General features: G+C 41.4%; 1 protein-coding gene across 2 annotated transcripts in view; it reads right to left on the bottom strand.

Moving 5' to 3' along the window:
• Positions 1–682: 682 nt before the first annotated feature.
• Positions 683–18,843, bottom strand: part of LOC149321035 (sperm acrosome membrane-associated protein 4-like) — a 44,229-nt gene continuing 26,068 nt past the window's right edge. For both annotated transcript variants that reach the window (XM_089514769.1, XM_089514778.1), the window contains exons 2-3: positions 9,725–9,838; positions 683–4,363 (exon numbers count right to left, since the gene is read on the bottom strand). In XM_089514769.1, coding sequence (XP_089370895.1) covers positions 4,152–4,363; positions 9,725–9,838 — 326 coding nt within the window. In that variant the 3' untranslated portion in view covers positions 683–4,151. The remainder of the gene's footprint in view (positions 4,364–9,724; positions 9,839–18,843) is intronic.

Below are 18,843 nucleotides of genomic sequence, written 5' to 3'. Positions count from 1 at the left end.
CCCAAATTTGAAAGCTCCTTTTTGCTGCTGCTTCTTTCCCACAGCCACTGGCTCTTATTCATCATCTCCGCCATGGCCCTAAAGGCTGCTGTTGCCTCTTGTCTTTCTTACACATGAATATTTTGACTGAAGGCTCCCCTTCACACACCGTCATCCTGTCGCTTTCTTTTCTCTCACCACCCCCTGGCTCTTTCCACACACACCCTGGTGTGTGTGTGCATATACTGCCCACGTTGGGAATCACACAGATCTAGAGCTTGAAAAAGTTACTTTTGGGGTTACAACTGCCAGAGTCCCCCAGCCAGCAGAAGGACAACAGCTATATTAGCTGGGAAGTTTGGCAGGTGTAATCTAAAAAGTAACTTTTTCCAAGATCTTCACTGATTCGATAGCTATGGCATACCAGCTGGCACACTGATGCTCTTGTAAAGATTGGTGCATATGGAGGTTCTACATTATTTTCTTCTCATTTATAAAGGAAGGAATATGCTAATAATACAGTGAGAGGTTTGGACTCACTTTATGATCCTTTTCCTCCTTCCCAACCATTCCAGATTAAGGCTGTTCCTTCATGGCATCCTTGATCAGAACAGTGACTTGATTTGTCAGAGAGTGTTTTGAAAGGAAAGCTGCAAGTTGATATGGGGTAACAACAAGAACACGACTCGTTCAGGCATCAGAGTTCATATCAAGTCAAACTTTATTCAGCACAGCAATCTTTTTTGACTCGATTCAGAAATAACAGAACACGCAACTGGAAGAGGGATGCCAGCTGAGGCAGCCTGCCAATCTCAGAGGTGCCAGCAGAGGGAAACACTGTATTTTCCAAAGCCATTTTGCATCTGCCAGGGTTAGCAGTACCCAGTAATTTGATAAACAAAGCAGTTTTTTAAAAGTTCCCTTCAGATATTTGGTATGCAAGCATCAACTCAAAATGTGCAGGCACAGAAACAGAAATCAGAGACTTTGTTCCATTTGATAAGGAACAGTTTCAGCCACCTTTGAAGTGGGTTGCAAAATATGATAAACTCAATTATATAGATGAATCATATTTAATTTTATATAAGAACATCACAATTCATTCCTTCTTAGATGTAGGAGCCCTTGAGTCTCCATTATGTTTATTTCCAGGTACTGAGGTACAAGACTGCAACCTAAAAGTGCTGCAAAAATTGATTCCTTTTCTACTTCAAAGTAAAATTTGAACTTCTATTATTAAAGCACCTTATCCTTAAAAAATATAGAAATATATTCTGGATAACAGTTTGCGGTCTTCTTGCTGGGTATGTGTGTGCGGTGGGGGGAGAAACTGATATGTTTAAAATGCTTTAATAACAGCTAGCTACACCTTTGAAGGTTAAAAAAATTTCTAAAACAATTGACATTCTAGGATGCAAACTAGGAATCATTTTTAAAAATATAAGGTTTTTTACATAGACCCGCGAGGAAAGATAAAAAGCTTATTTTCTATCCAGACAACCTGGTACTGTTAAGATATAGTGGACTACATCATAGTCTACATGCTGTTTCAGCGTCTTTTAGTGTCCTGTTGTATTTGGGGAGCACCTGTTTCCAGGTTTTTGGTTGCCATTGAAACATGCATTTTGCTGACAGAAGTGTCACTTTGAGAAGCAAAAGTTCAGCAAAAACATCTCTTGAATAAAAAATAATAATCAAGAGGTCATCTAGTCTACATTCCATTTCTGGATAGTTCAAGAAGAGCAGGTAAGTGGCACAAGCACAAGGTAAGGCAATGCTATATTTGTGGAGCATCTGTTTCCGGGTTTTTGATTGTCACTGAAACATGTATCTTGTTGACACAACTGCCATTTTCAGAAGCAAAAGGTCAACAAAAACAATTCTTGAATTAAAAAGAATCAAGAGATCATCTAGTCTACCATCCTATTTCTAGATTATTCAAGAAGTGCAGGTACATGGTGCGAAGGCACTTGGTAAGGCAATGCTTGAAATGTTTGGCCCTGCCAAATTCTGAAGATGAACATTCATCAGAGTGTCACTCCCTAAATTGTCCACAAAGACAAGGCTGCACATTCTCCTGCCAGCAGGTACTTAGAGAAAGACAGGCTGGATGTAGAAATGTGTGTTTTTGTGTTTCGAACTTCACCTTTTCCTTCCTGCCATGTGAACTTACAGATGGCTGGAAATGTATGCAGCTACATGTGTACTTTTAAAATGGGAGTAAAGGACTTTTGGCCTCTTGTTTTGGAGAGCAACTTTCAAAGGACTGGCTGCCCTGACTGGGTGGATCTTGTGAGAGATGGGACTCCAAAACATGAGGAGAACAAAATATTTCCCCTCAACCCCTGGTTTAAAAATATGTATGTCTCAAGGCATTTGTCTCAAGATAAAATGTGGAGCTGCTGGCAAATTTCAATCAGTATCCTGGCAGCATGAAAAACTTGTAGCAACAACTAAAAATAAATGTTTACAGTTCTCTGTTCAGCTAGTATGCTTGATTTTCTATATCTGGATGCTGGCATGCCTCCAATGCTGAAAACGTGCACTCTGTGTTGGGTAACTACAGTCCGGAGTCCTCCAACATTTGGCCTGTCTCCCTCATTGACTTGCTGCCATCAGTGTGTCATCAGGAGCAGGTGGACTGCAGTGTGTGTGTGTGTATATAAACATGCCAAAGCCTAACTATGATGAAAAGAGGGAAAAGTGGTTATATCTTGAGTGAGTCAGATGGCAGATAACTGGGAAGGGAGTGGAATACACTTGCTGTGAAGGAGGCTAGAAAGAGTCTATTAACAAAAGGAAGGAGAGAAGAGGGATAGAAAACAGAAGAAAGACTAAGTGGGCGAAAATGCTAAGAACAAAGTAAATGGGGCCTGAGGAACATTTGGCCTTCCAGATGTTTTGGCCTATGTCTTCCTTCATGGCATATGGGGCTGATGGGAGTTGTAGCCCAAAACCTATAGAGGGTTTCCCAAAGATTTCCCCAGCTCTGGACTAAAGTAAGATTGCTAGGTGAAATAAAGGACAGGTTTCCTGTACCTTTTTTGCTTGTGTAGAAAACAGAAATTCAGCAAGTGTTCAGCAGGTGTCACACAACAAATGTCCACTTCTACACAGCCACGGAAGGGACAGGAGCCCTGTTCTTTATTGCATCAGGCAACCCTAAACTAAATGTTGTGTGATTTTAAGTTGTTTCCGATTTATGGCGATGCTGTCACTGGGTTTTCTGGGGCTGAAAGTATGTGGCTCACTCAACAACTCCCTGTGGGTTGCAGTGGCCAAGCGAGGAATCAAACTCTTGTTTCCAGAGTCATAGTTTAATAGTCAAACCACTACACTACACTGTCTCTCTAAATAGAGACTAGCAAGGAATGAACAGACGTGGAAAAGCATTTATTGATGTGGTGAATAAAAGGAGGGGGAACCAAGATGGAAAAGAAAAATGAATCCAAATTCAGCTTCAGATTTTCACGGCATCTGCAAAGAATATCCTCAGTGTATGAGATCTAGCTAGGCCTTATGTGAAGTGAGAATATATCCCCAAATCCCCAGCAATGGTATAAGATATTCAGGGGCATTTTCCCACTCAACAGGCACCCAAGAGATCATGTGGTTTAGTCTTGCTGGCTGCTCACACCAGCGCCAGAAAGTGGATACTGGAAATTGTTTTACCACCTTGTGACTTTAACACAGTGTACATGTTAAACCTACTGGAAAGGCAATTTCCAGATAGTCAAAACTAATGAATGCAATTTATGTTGAACTCTCTCATCCTAAAGTAGCTTAGTTATCTCTAGAAAAATACATGATTTATCAGACAGAGATGCCCAGTAAATTTTGCAGTAAAATCGTTGTCTGTGTATCCCTCCACAAATCAAAAAGTAAAATCAAAAGAGCATTTGTTCAATAGGGGAGATTTTTTTTTCCTCCAGACACTCTTCCTCCAAAAGTAACATTTTCCACGCATCACTGGTTCATTTGATTTAAAAGTAGCAGACATTTAGAAAGAAATACAAGCCATAATTTGTTAACAAAGGGCCCTTTAAGTTAAAAAAACAAAACAAAACATGGAAGAGGGAAACCTATTTGATACAGTGTTTGGTAGGCCTAATTTTATTTTTTCTTTTCGCATCCTATAGAAATTGCTTTCTGAGGAGGATTAGAGGAGGCAATTAGAGGAGGCGAACAAGCCAGACACCCAGCATAGCCAGGACCATAGGCAAGGAGAGGTGGGCAGAGGGCAAGGTGGCAGCTGAATTGCAGAAGTCACCTTCGCAGCAGTCATAGGTGGTGACGTAGCTGATTCCAGCAAAGGAGGCAGTCTCATTCTTATTGCATTTGTCTGAATCAACACAGTTTCTCTTCTTGATCAACTTCTGTCCAGCTGTAAAGGAGGAGACAACTATTAGGCACAGTGAAGTGGTGGCTTAAGGAAGAAGTTTGGTGAAGGGAGATGCCAACTTGTCATCGCTGAAGATGCCAGTCACAGATGCTGGCGAAACGTCAGGAATAAACTCTTCCAGAGCACAGCCACATAGCCCGAAAAACCCACACAAAAACTATTAAATTAGGGTTTCAGTTTAAGTTTGAAGGTTATTAGTTAAGTTACTAATTAGTTATATGATTGATCTCATTAAAGAATGAACGAATTTCACTGTTCTGACCTGGCTTTCCCCTCAAGGTTCTTTTAATTTTTTTAAAAAATCTACTTTTTGCTTGTTGTTGGTCCCTCAGCATTGTGGAGTTACAATGTTTATGTCATAGGATTTAATCCACTGCAAAGGCAAATAGCTGTAGGAATCTTTGTTTTCATTCATGATTAAAATGTGATCAGTATAAAAGTGATATTTCCACACACACCCCCCAAAAAAAATCAACAGTAAGGGCAATTTATAAGGAGGCTGATCTCTTTTGCATCCAAATGGTCTTCCGGTTGTGTACACTAGACAGCTCTAGACAGTGGCAGGTATGGGGTGTGTGGACTGCACCAGGTGACACACTAAGGGTGTGTGTGACACCACTACTTCCCAAACACCAATCTTTTGGCATTAATGGGCTGTGGCATTCATCTGCTTCCCTTTAAAATGCTTTAAGAGATGGTGGGAGTGAGGTAAAGCTCAGTGAGAGGAGAAAGGAGGGCCCCCAGAATTTTTTAAAATTAAAATTTCAAAATTTAATATTTAAACTTTTTTTGATTTTTTTAAAAAAATATTCTTTTAAAATTTTCTTTCAAAACATCACATTTTAATCATATATGTAAATATATTTAGGCTGTGCATATGATATTGTAATTTGAAGGTATAGTTTTAATTTTTCTAGTTGTTTATGACACAACTATGAGCATTGCATTCAGTGGTATATGGGAATTACGATTTATGAGTAACATTGGTGCAAGAAAAATATTACTAAGGGCCCATTCACATTACAAAAAACATCGGTTCTGAAACCGATTCAATCACGTGAAGTTCCTACTCACCCCGAATCTCACACAAGCGAATCAGGAGCTTGCACACCCGTTCCGTGTTAAATGGCCCCTAGCGCGGGTCTTTTGAAATCGGCGCAAATGCCGTTTCTTTTTAAAAACCCCGGGTCCTGGGAATGAGAACTTTGCCTCGATCACGATCGAGGCAAATTGAGGGAGGGATTTAGGTCAGAGGGTGGGCAAAGGGCAAGGCATTTCCTCCCCTCATCGGAGGGGAGGGGGAGGAGGAAAGAGCCCTGAGAAGAAGGGCTGCTGCTGGGCAAGAGCAGGCAGGGCTCCTGGCGCCGGGAGGAAGGGGATGCTCTCCTCCTCCTCCTCCTCCTCCTCCTCTTCCTCCTCCTCCTGCTCTCCTGCTGGCCCCTGCTCCCTCCGGGGCCATTCAAGGCCGCCTCTCTTGCTGGGGGACTTGGCCAACCCCAGGAGGGCACATTGTATGCCCACGGAGGCAGCCGCTTCCAGCCTGGAGCCTGGCACCCAGAGAGGGGCTCCCCTGAGAGCCAGCCTGGCAGCCAGGGGATGGCGGGAGGAGGAGGAGGAGGGTCGCTGGCCAGGCAGCAGCAGACCTCCAGCAGCTGAAGCAGGGAGAGAGATTCCTCTCTCTGTGTGTGTGTGTGTGTGTGTGTGTGTGTGTGTGTGTGTCAGAGGGAAAAGGGGGGGTGGTCTACTCCCCGCTCCCGCAGCCTCCCCATTGCTCTTCTCCCTCATGATCCCAAGGCTGGAAGGGATCCCCAAGGGACATCCAGTCCAACCCCCAATCAAAGCAACACCCCCCCCTTTTCAAGCAGCCTCTTTTGACCATTTATGCGCATTTTTGACCATTTATGCGCATTTTTGGGGGGGTGACATGTCTGTGTGCTTGCTTGTGCTTTATTTCCTCTTGCTCCTGGATTATTTATTATTATTATTATTATTATTCTTGTTGTTGTTGTTGTTGTTATTGTTATTATTACTGTTATATGCGGATGCTACAGTCAGAATGCCTGCACTGCATTTCCCCTTTATTCCCAATAAATTCCCAATAAATCCCCATGATTCCATGGGTTAGAGCATTCCTGCCCCTCATCGGAGGGGAGAGAGAGGAGGAAAGAGCCCAAAGGGTGGATGCTAAGGGTGACAGGTGGCAAAAGGGGAGCCTGGGCTGCATAGGGCTGGGGGTGGGGGGGGAGATGGAGAAAGTGATGGAGGAGGAGGAAGGAGGAAGAGGAAGAGGAGGATTGCCAAGGCTGGGGGATGTAGGGAAATGGATGCAGCAGAAGCATTTATGCGCATTTTTGGGGGGGTGACATGTCTGTGTGCTTGCTATTTCCTCTTGCTCCTGGATTATTATTATTATTATTATTATTATTATTATTATTATTAATGCGCTGCATTTCCCATTTATTCCCAATTGATTCCATGAGGTCACTCTCTCTCAGCCTCAGTGGAAGGCAATGGCAAAGTGTAAGCAGGAGGAAAGGGGTCAGTTCAGCAGAGGGGGAAGCTACAATGTTGCAAAAGACCTCACTTACAATCAGTGTTACATTTTTAAACAATTTTTTGGAGCAAAGGGAAAGCTACAAATGTTGCTTTTAAAAGCATAAAAAAATGCATGACAATTCCATCCTTTGCCTGGGACGGGGCAGATCTGACCCAAATGCCCACAGGTTTATAAAAAAATTAACCCTGTGCCTGGCTCTTTAAAAAAAGGGAGGAGGGGGAGGACACTTTCCGATGCCCTGCAAAACGTCACCATGACAATCGCTTGATTGACAGCGGCCACCTCGCCGGCAGACAGAATGCATTCGATTTCTGTCAAAATGCATTCGATTTCAAATTTGTAGTGGGCACTTGCTAACGGAGCGATTCGGGGGAGGGGCATCCGGATCATCCCAGTTCCCTCCATGTCTTTTAAGCCAGTATGAATGGGGCCTAAGGATTCGGTATGGTGTGAAATGGGAGGAGGTAAAGGATTTGTGTGTGTGACACCATGAGTTACCGCACCGGGTGACACCAACCTTAGTGATGCCACTGCCCCTAGAGGTGTTTCATATGTCCCATGGGGACCCACATGGGAATCAATAAACTGAAGGGAATGGAGGAAGAGATGAGATTATAATGGACAGCCAAAGACCACAACAGACAGCAAGAAAAGGGGGTTTGGTGGGGTAGATGAGAATTTGAGTTTGCTTTTTTAAAAAAATCAAGCAGCTGTTTCATTCTCCCACAAATTTGAGGGAGGGAGCAGAACTGTGAAAGGCATTTTTCACTTTCCCTCTGAAATAGTTTTAGCACAGGCTTTTGAATTATCAATGATTTAAGTCATTAAAAGGAATTGATCCACAATTTCATTTGATCTGACATTCTGATTATGCATTATTGCTCCAATCCTGCTTTTGAGTTAGATCTTAACTTGTTCAGTTTTTGTTCTTTATTGTACTTGTTCTTGGTTTTCATGTTGTGAAATGGCTGCTATAACCAATTTAAACCAACTGCCAGTTTTACAGTTTGGACAATGTCTGACCAGTTCAGCACCATAGCTCCCTTAGTATGTTTTTTAAAAAACTCACTATTTGCTCTGTATCTTCTGGTATGGTACCTGGCGTGGTAACTCATAGTATCACCCAGAAGATCCAGAGCCATCATTATGATGCCAGGTGGCTGTTTACAATGCATCCTGTTGTGCTGCCTGGGGGCAAATTACTTGCTGTAGTATCAGAAAAAGGCAGCCAGCCATGTGATTAATGCTGAGCACGTTGCTCTGTGGGATGCATCCATGAATACCCATAGAGCATCACAACGGAAGGCCCCAGGTAATGCAGGGATGTTGAGGCAACTCTGGGACCAGAGTACTCCAGGCTGCTCCCTGAGTAGTTTAGCCTGTGCTGATCTGGCCTTAAAATGTTAATAAATGAACATGTTAACATGTTCTTGTGTGTACCAACTAATTATTTTACCATTTTCCTCTCCAGTATGAGAAAGTCCCCCAAAGCTTTGCAATTTGTGGGACAGAGAGCCACATGTGTGGGTTTTGCGCAGAAAATATTATTTTCTATGCAGAAAACACAGTTTTCAGCACACACACACACACACACACACACACACACATATGTGTTCATATATATAAGGAATCCTGAACTGTGAACATGTGTATTGACTTCATCAAGGTTTCCCAAAGCTCGGAAATCCACTTTTAATCTATTATTCAAATATTTCCAAACATTGTTTTTTGTGGGTTTTTCGGGCTATGTGGCCATGTTCTAGAAGAGTTTCTTCCCGACGTATCGCCAGCATCTGTGGCTGACATCTTCAGAGAATGCTTGGAGCGTTCTCTGAAGATGCCAGCCACAGATGCTGGTGATATGTCAGGAAGAAACTCTTCTAGAACATAGCCACATAGCCCGAAAAACCCACAAAAAACTATGAATGCCAGCCATGATAGCTTTCGACTTTACATTTCCAAACATTCTTTCCATCCCTCATGTAAATGACAATTTAACATAAACTGAATAGTTAATTTTGTTTTCTAACATTAAGGCAATTGAATTAATTTATTAACTCATTAATGATTCACTACATACATTAATCTGTTTCTAATAATTTTCCTATTTGTGTCCTTCTGTAGTAAATTTCCCAGAGTTTGCAGTTTTCACGGTTGCCAAAGGAGAGGGCATGATGAACAAATTACTTTTAGGGCTAAGCTTCTGTTTTTAATAAAACTGGCAATGTTGATGTCCTCTTCCAAAAAATAAAAAAAGTCTGTACTGCTTTTAGTTTTATTGTAAGCTGTTATGATGCTGCTAGCAATAAAGGAAGGAGTAACATTTTGCAAACAAGCAAGATTGTTGTTGTAGTGCACAACTCATTTGAACGAAGCCTTTCAGACAGTCCCAAAGCTGAACCAAGTCCTCTCTCACCAGATGCTGCAAGGTTTTTTTTTAAATGATATTTACCATATGTTGTCCAAGACACTAGATTAATTTAGCGGGTTCCTGTGGATAGATCTTTCCCACAAAAATCTTAACCAAATACAAAATGGCTGAACAGTTTAACAAAATGGAGGAGTTTTGTCAGACTTAACAATGTGAATTTTAGAAGGCCAGTATAATGTTTTCCACATGTAAGATTTCACATGCCAAAATGTGGAACCACCCAAATACCAACATGTTTAAGCACAGAGAGGCTTGTGCGGAAAATAGTACAAGGAAGGAAGGAAGGCAGGGAAAATGTGCTTTCTAGTGGAGGTGAGTGGGGAATGAACTGATGAAAATGAATTGGCTCATTTACCTGCTCTTCCTCGGATGGTAGCACACACCTGTCCAGCTTCGCAGGTGACAGTTGTGGTGTGGCAGGGGATGTCAAAAAATGTGAACGAGCATTTCAAGCACTGCACAGCAGCTCCTGAGGCAAAGAGAAAGAAAGTTGAAAAAGTGAGAGATACAATTCAATGTGATTTCTGGGGATCAAGAAGAGGATACAGATGCAAACTCAGCAAGACACTCAGCAATGTCTTTTAGGGATAAATAGAGCTATAAGCTTATTTTTAGTATTTGATCTTTACAGAGCCTTCCTTAAAAAAGGCTCTGAGCTTAGAAAAGTTACTTTCTGGATTACACGTTCTAGAGCCCCACTGCAAAGAGAGCTCAGTTCTACATGGCTTGGGACCAGAATACTTAAGGGATCACCTTCCTCCGTACTGCCTGTCCCACAGGAAAGAAACTACTTCAGCCGAAAAAACCTAGGGTGATTTCAGTAACCCTGAAGGCCTTCTCTACTGCTGCTTCAAAGCTATGGAATGACTTGCAGGAGGAGCTCTGTCTTATTTCCAGTCTCACAGCCTTTGAGAAGGCTCTTAAGATGGATCTCTTTTGGCAGGCCTTTCCAACCTAGCTCCTCTCCCCGCATACTATGACCTACGTCGGCTGCCTACCTATTATTTCCCCCTTTTAAAGTTATTGTATTTAACTGTTTTTAAATTGTGATAGTTTAATTGTAATTTTAGTATTGGGACGGGGGCTGTGAAGGGACTAAATTTGGATTTTATTGTATTCCATGTATTTTTACTGTTATAACCCGCCCGGATTCCTTGTGATTGGGCGGGCTATAAATAAATAAGTTATTATTGTTAATAATAATAATAATAATAATAATAATAATAATAATAACTTCTATGCAATAGCATAAAAAATTATCTGAAGATGCCAGCCACAGCTGCTGGCAAAACGTTAGGAATAAACTCTTCTACAACATGGCCACATAGCCTGAAAACCCCACAAAAAACTAAGTGTAAGAAATTATTTCCAGCTCCTATAAGAAGAGTCCAGGTAGGATAGGAGTGGACAGCTTTGGGAGGGTAGGGGGGACACATTAGCCCCCCAGGAGACCAAGGAGACCACAACCATCTACTGTACCCCCTGAAATTAGGAAAAAAATGCCCCTAAATGCCCTTCTAGGGGCAATAGGGAGCATTTTTACCATGTTATTAGACCCTACTGGGTCATTTAAGGTCCAGAAGAGGCATTTATTAAACAATAGGAAATGACATTAAATCACCTCCTGTTTTCTTCATGCTTTCAGAAAGAGAACAGAAGTTACGTTTTCAAAAATTGGGCCCCATGGGGGTCACAGGAAACCCAAGGGCTGCACTTTTCCCCCTCTTCTGAGGTAAGATTGTCTTTTTTTGTCTGCTGAGGGACTTGTTCTTGCTGCTGCATACCTTGTCCTCCCCATGGCACCTATTTTGCTTTGGATAGCACCAGAAATAGGTCCAACACACTCATGCATTTACACTGTGGAACATATTTTGGCACAGGATGCCGTGCATAACTGCTGAACACTCCCTGCATATCACCTCCCAAGTGGGAACAAGTACTACCAGGGGAAACTCAACTTGTGTTTGATTTCTTTTGAATGAGATGTCAGCAATGGATATTAACTGTTCTTTGCAATGTTTCCCAAGAACAGCTTAAGTGGAGACAAAAAATTGGCACACATGAATGGAAACTAATGTACCTGAGATCAAATTGGGCATCCTTCCAAGGCTGCACCCCTAATATCATCCATCTCTCTTTCTTTCCCCTCCCTCTCTCCAGCACACACACACACACACACACACACACACACACACACACACACAGTCTTTGCACTGCAGAAATAATCCAGTTTGACACCACTTTAACCGTCATGGTTCAATGCTATGGAAGCCTAGTATTTGTAGTTTGTTGTGGCACCACAACACTCTGACAGTGAAGGCAAAATGCCTCACAAACCTAAAAAACCCAAAGTTCCATGGCATGGTATGATAATTAAAGTGGTGTCAAACTGGACTATTTCTGCAGTGCAGATGCAGACAAACGCATACACACACATATCTCTTCCAGCCTTTTCAAGTCCTCATGGATATCTCTTTCAATTAAAGAGAGTGGACTGTTAATAATTTTTTAAAAGAATGCGAATTTATAACTGATTTTATGAGAAAATTTTGGGGAGAAATAGCAAATCTTTTTTGGATTTGAAGAATACTAGTATGAGATAAAACGTAGAAGCATATCATATATATCTATTTAGAGGAAATAGAATAATTTGATAGCTACAACTGTCATCTAGTAAGTTGGAAGCCACATATATTCCCCCCTTTTTGTTTTACTATTATTTTTTTGTGAGTTCACTATGAAGCAATATAGAAATGTAAAGTGCTAAGTGCTAGTGCAAACTTGTACAAAACTTTGTAACCTTCAAAACAGATTCTTTACACTTTCTTTTCCCCTCATGTATATATATTCCTAGTGTACGATTTGCATAGAGTGGAAAAGGAAAGAAGAGGGAGGATGGAAAGATGGAAAAGGAAAGATGGGTGGTATAAGTAAGAAGAGGGAGTCAAAAATAGACATTTATGTATAAAGAGCTGTTATAATTACTGTAGATCATTGACATCAGAAGATTTAACAGGTAAATATAGGTGTGTTGATAGATATGTTGCTTACACGTGTATGTGTAAAGTGTTTATAGGTGTATGTATGTGTTGTGTATGCATTTTCTTTTGCAAATTTAATTTAAAAAAATTATTTTAAAAACATATGTTCCCAGGCAGACCTTGTATACTTCCCTTCTTTCAGGATCTTCTAAAGAATGTGTTTTTTAAACAAACAAAAAAATCCAAATTCTTTAGAGGATCCTGAAAGAAGGGGCGTATACAAGGTATCAGATCCTCCTGGGAACTTGTGTTTCTCAAAGTATACATAGCTGAAGTTTGGAAGTTGCTGCCCCAAGAAGAAACAATGGCCACCAACACGGGTGGCTTTGAAAGGGTATGGCGCACAATAATGGAGGGATAAGGCCATCTATAGCTAACAGACTGGCTTTTCAGCTTCTGCTACTATGGATTTTATCACACGGGAGGAATTTCTCTTAATTTCGAATGAAAAGAAAGTGGGGCCAGAACGCATTCATGTGAATTCGCTAGCTCAGTGAATTTATGTGAATTCGAATTGCATTTGAACTGACTTCCCATTGCCTGAAAATATCTTGCCATTGCCTGAAATTGCATGTGGTAGTCTATCACACAATAATGTGAAACCCCATGATTGCGTTCGGACTGACTTCCCATTGCCCAAAATTGCATGTGGTAGTCTGTCACGCAATAACATTAAACTCCATGATTGCGTTCGGATTGCCATTGGATTATACTTCCAATTTCCCTTGTGTGATAAATTTGTATGAGAGGAGGATCATCTGCATGGGGGACCAAGTTGGCATTGTCTGAACCCAGTTCTGGGCCATCAGGGCTGCTGCTGCACTGCAGAGTAAATGCAGATTGAGACCACTTTTACTGTCATGGTTCCATCCTATGGAATCCTGGGATTTTTAGTTTGTTGTGGCACCAGTGCTATCTGACCAAGAAGGTTAAATCGCTCACAGAACTACAGAATTCAGAATTCCATAGCATTGGGGTATGGTAGTTAAAGTGCTGCCAAACTGCATTCATTCTGCACTGTTGATGCAACCCAGGAAATTTGGAAAGATTCGACAGTGCAGATCCAGAAGCATTATAGTTCATGGAAGCAGGTTTGTTTCATGTTGAAATCTGCTCGAGCTTCAGCCTCTGCTGTATTACCTCAGCTTGTTATTTCACTGAAGGAAAAATATTAAATTATTCCTTTATGTTTCGGTGCTCCAGGCACTTCCAACTTTTCTAGCAGTTAGGACTGGATGTTCAGTACCTAACAGTCCTTTGCCTTGTTGCTGTTATGTAAGGTTGTGTTTATAGAGCTTGGAAAAGTTACTACAACTCCTCGAACCTTACAAGCAACATGGCCACTGGCTGGGCAAGTTGGAAAATGACTATCCTAAAAGTAACTTTTCCAAGATCTGATTAAGTGCTGAGATTCCTTAAACTAGCTCTTGCAATGAACTTGAAGGGTACAGCTTTTTGTCAATGTCATTCTAGAAATTATAAGGACTTTTCCAAATTTTCTGATTATTTTTTAATATTTTGTGATGTTTTGCAAAAAACACATTTGTGCAAAAATATTTTTCCTCAAAAATAAGTTCCCCAAATGTTAACATTTTCACAGAAGTTGACCTCCCCCTCACAAATTTAAGGATGTCCTGACATACTGAGAAACTCTTTGCTGTCAAGGGCTGCTATCTCACAGCAGAACTAGTGCAGTTTGACATAGGAGTTTATCACATGGAAGGCAAAGTGCCCAAATCCCGTGGACAAATGGGGTTTAAATCCTGGGAATATCCTGCAAGAGCGGGATTGTTTTCAGACATGTCAGGCGATTTTGACATTAACCTGACATTAACCTGTGCAAAAAGCCACAAAATCATGCCGTTTTTTAACTTCGGGGTTTTCCCGAAGCTAAAAAGCGTGATAACTGTGCAGCTTTCTGCATAGGTTAATGTCATGTTAATTGTCAAGTTGCGTGATGTCATCTGAAAACAATCCCACTCTTGCGGGATATTCCCAGGTTTAAACCCCGTTTATCCACGGGATTTGGGCGCTTCCCTTCCATGTGATAAACTCTACAGTTTTAGGGAATTCTATGGAATCCTGGGATTTGTGGTTTGTTGTGGCCTTTGACAGAAAAGGCTAAATATCTCACAAAACTACCAGTCCCAGAACTACCAATCCTAGCATTCTGTAGCACTGAGACATGGAAGATAAAGTGGTATCAAACTGGTTTATTTGTACACTGTGGCATCAACCAAGGATAAAAAAATCAGAGGATTCTTGATATCCCTAATAAATAGATTTCCTCGCTTACTAGAAGGGAGAGGTCTGTTGTGTCCTGACAAATTCCAATAATCTGACTCAAATCTTTTTCAGTTTCTTTGAAATGTCTACAGCTTCTATCCAGTGGTGTCACTATGGTTGGTGGCACTAATTTCCCCCATTGACCTCCTCCTGTACCACACCATACAGAGTCCTTTGTAATGTTTTTGTACTAATGTTACTCATAAATCATAATTTCCGTCTGTCACTGAATGTAATGGTAATAGTTGTGATGTAGACAACTAGCAAAATTAAAATTATACTTTTAAATTGCAATATCATTTGCACAGCCTAAAAGTATTTACATGTACATAGTTTGATGTGGTTAAAGTGAAAATTTGGTAAGATGTGATGTTTTTAAAGAAACATTTAAAAGGATTCAAAATAAAAAAAGATTAAATTAATTTTTAAAGGATTACTTTAATTTTTAAATGTCTTTTTAAAAAAATCTAAAATGTTGAATTTATTATTTTTTTTAAAAAAATCTGGGGCCTCTCCTTTCTCCTCCTACTGAACCTCACCCCACTCACAGCATCTCTTCAGCATTTTAAAGGGACACAGGAGAACGCCACAGCCTGTTTCTGCCCAAAGGCAGATGTTTGGGGAGCAGTGGTGTCACTCACCTTAGGGTGGCATCTAGTACATTCTGCACCCCCCACCCTAAAACCTAGTAACACCCTTGCTTCTGTCCATGGAGAGTTATCACAATGGGTGTTCACTGCCTTGGCTATCAGAGGACCAGAGGCCCCTTTCATGACTAAAGAATTATAGTGCTATGATTCAACTACCATGGCTACATCCTATGGATTCCTAGGATTTGCAGTTTGCGGAGGCCCTAACACCTCTGGTGGAGAATTCGAAATATCCCATGAAACTACAAATCCCAAAATTCCATAGGAGAGAGCCATAGCATTTAAAGAGCAATCATTTGCTATAATTGTGTATTGTGAAAGGGCCCCAGAGGAACTGTGTCTGCATAAAAGTACTGTAGTGGGGTAACATGAATGGAAAGGTGCAGTTGAGCTCATGTTTAATTTGTGGTCTTCACAGAAACATCTGGTATCCTTTCACACTGCACATTTGGAGTGCTATGATTCCAGTTTAATTGACATGGCAACATCTAGATCAAGGGAAGTAATAGTGCCACTTTTTTCTTCTTTGGATATACTTCATTTTGAATGCTGTGTCCAGTTCTGGGCACCACAGTTCAAAAAGGATGTGGACAAGCTGGAATGTGTCCAGGGGAAAATGACCAAAATGGTGTAAGATCTGGAAACCTTGCCTAATGAGGAATGGCTTAGAGAGTTGGGTACTGTATATACTCGTATATATGTCGACCTGATGTATGTCAAGGACAGGTTTAGCTGATGGCTTGAAAAAAGGGGGACACAGACCACCAATTTCCCTCCTTTCCCCACAACTTTCCCCAAGGCTGATGGCTTGCAAAAAGGGAGACACAGACATCCAATTTCTCTCCTCTCTCTCCTCCCTCCCTTCTCCACAGCTTTCTTAAGGCTCATGGAGAAATATTATCGTATTGACCCATATATAAATCTATCTACCTAGGATTTTGGAACCCATTTTTGGTTATATATGGTATATATACGGTTAACAGAGGGTTAAGAGATTATGATAGCCATGTTTAAATATTTGAAAGGTTGTCATATTGAAGAAAGAGCCAAATTGTTTTCTTTAGCTCCTGAGACTAGGACACAGAACAACTGATTCAGACTACAGGAAAGAGATTCCACCTAAGCATTAGGAAGACGTTCCTGATGGTGAATGCTATTCGACAATGGAATGTGGAGTAACCTTCTTTCAAGGTTTTTAAGCAGAAGCTGGATGACCATCTTCAAGGAGTGCTTTCGCTGTGCATTCCTGGATTGACAGATTGCCTTTGTGGTATCTTTGAACTCTATGGGGCTCTATAGACCATCCCTTTCCTAGCCGGATTGGGGCTGCAGCAAGCTTATGCCGCGGCCCCGATCTAGTCTTTTGAGGGCGCAAAAAGGAGCCGCAAAAAGCTCCTCAAAAGGGTGCCATAGCCACAGCAGTGCGGCTATATGGCACTCCTTCGGCTCTGCATTGTATGGATGAAGCACCAGAGGCACACCATGATGCCAGGCACCGTGTGGAGCGGCACATGGCATCAGGGTGCCCGGGGGGGGAGGAGTCGGGCGTCCATTGTCAGGATGCTACACCCCGACTCTTCCCCCATGCCAGCCTTTCAGGTACTATGAATTTTTAAAAACCCTTTAACCTTGCCTCTCCCATAATAATAGTAATAATAATAATAATAATAATAATAATAATAATAATAATAATAATGAACAACCTTACAGTTTCTCAGCTTCCTGGGGAAACACATTGAATAGTAAGCCTATTTTCAAGTCTGTACTAAGCTTAGCTTTTTGAAAACGCAGCAAATAGTGCACATATGTGATTGAAAAAGCACATCACTTAAATTCCATTGTGGCTGCCAGTGGGGTTACGAGGTGATTTAGCAAGAGGCAGGTAGATGCAATGACCTTTAAACATAATTGCTTCAGCTGTCTAGGCTTGTCTGTTTTTGTTGTGAGTTAATTGCGAGTCATGAAAAGTGTTGTTTCCAGACAAACTGCTTTTACAACAGCTGTTTACCTGCAAGGGATATTTATTTTCTTTAATTGGTTTAGGAAAGATGAGTTGCGGGAATGGGTCGGAAACATAGTTGGGGAAAAAGCACTGAGGCAGCTGCCACACTGCAGAATTAATACCGTTTGACACTGCTTTAACTGTCATGGCTTCATCCTATAGAATCCTAGGATTTGTAGTTTGTTGTGGCACCAGACCTCTCTGGCAGAGAAGGCGAAATATCTCACAAAAGTACAATCACATAGTTCCATAGCACTGAGCACTGACAGTTAAAACAAAGGCAAACTGCATCAGTTCTGCAGTGTAGATGCAACCTGAGTTTGTGGAAGACCAGGACCATTACCTGAACCAAGGAAGAGCTGCACTAGGACTAACCACCTCTGAGGATTTCTTGCCTAGGAAATTTTTTATAAAATTCATGGAATCACTGTAAGTCGACAGGCAACTTGAAGGCAAAGGTGTGTGCGCACACACACACACAACTAGTGGCAACTTCTTCCACATGATGCCAGTTTTATGGCTCGTAATGGTCTTTGGCTTGGGTCCCCAAACTGTGCATTCTAATTTGAATTATATTTGGTGCTCTTTCGCAGCTTCATGTCTCTTCCCAACCCCACCCTGATTCTATTTGTAATGGCTTAGCAGAACTCATTTTTTTTTGGACTATGAGTCTCAGGATCCAAAAATGTAACATTTTCAAAATTTTCCAATGACTGACTATCATGTGATGATGTTCTGATTCATTATTATGGTATTTCTCCCTGAAGTCTTCTCTAACCTGATGTGTTCCAGATAAATTTTCCAGATGGAGTGTTCCCAATGCAATTTGAGGATGATGGGAATCCTCATCCAGCATATCTGGAGAGTACCTCTGAGTTGGAAAAGTGAACTGCTTTGATTGCTTGTTTATTCTACTTTTCTGCTTTCTACGGTGCTCTTAGTACACATGGCTATAGAAAATTGGACTAAATAAACAGCCCAAATTCTCTCAGTGATTCTCTTTTGAGTTTCCTTGGAAGAAAAACAAGATTGAATGTTGAATTGGCCCTACTTGTTGTTCCCTCTACTAGCCTATCCTTTTCCTCTGAAGCACTGCAGAGTCAAATCCATTCTCATCTTCCATTCAACAGGCTTTAACCATGAATGAGCAAACAATTCTCCCCAAAAGGTTTGAAAGAAAAGGGAATGCCAAATGAAGACCCTGCAATTCTAAACACGACTCCTTCAGCGTCCCAGGTGGAAAGGCAAACACCTGAGGTGTGTTTGCGGTAAGAAGCAAATATTGTTAGTTTCTGCTCCTGGGAACAAAACAAGCTGGAGCCAGGAGAAAAAGTATCCAGAGGTTTTATGGGGGGAAAAGTCAGGGGGAGGGAGAGGGAAAAAAGCACATTCTGGAGAAGAGGGATGAAACGGATGCCCAGCCTGGAAAAAATACCTCAGCTCCAAAACCACAGCCCTTCATGAAAAACAGAACCTTTCCTAAGGCCTCAGTAAA

The sequence above is a fragment of the Sceloporus occidentalis genome, unplaced genomic scaffold (genome assembly GCF_023333645.1).
Source record: "Sceloporus occidentalis isolate IW3139 unplaced genomic scaffold, rSceOcc1.0.p SCAF_1, whole genome shotgun sequence".
Lineage (NCBI taxonomy): Eukaryota > Metazoa > Chordata > Lepidosauria > Squamata > Phrynosomatidae > Sceloporus > Sceloporus occidentalis.
Note: the sequence above shows the minus strand (reverse complement) of the source record. Positions and strands in the feature narration are given on the sequence as shown.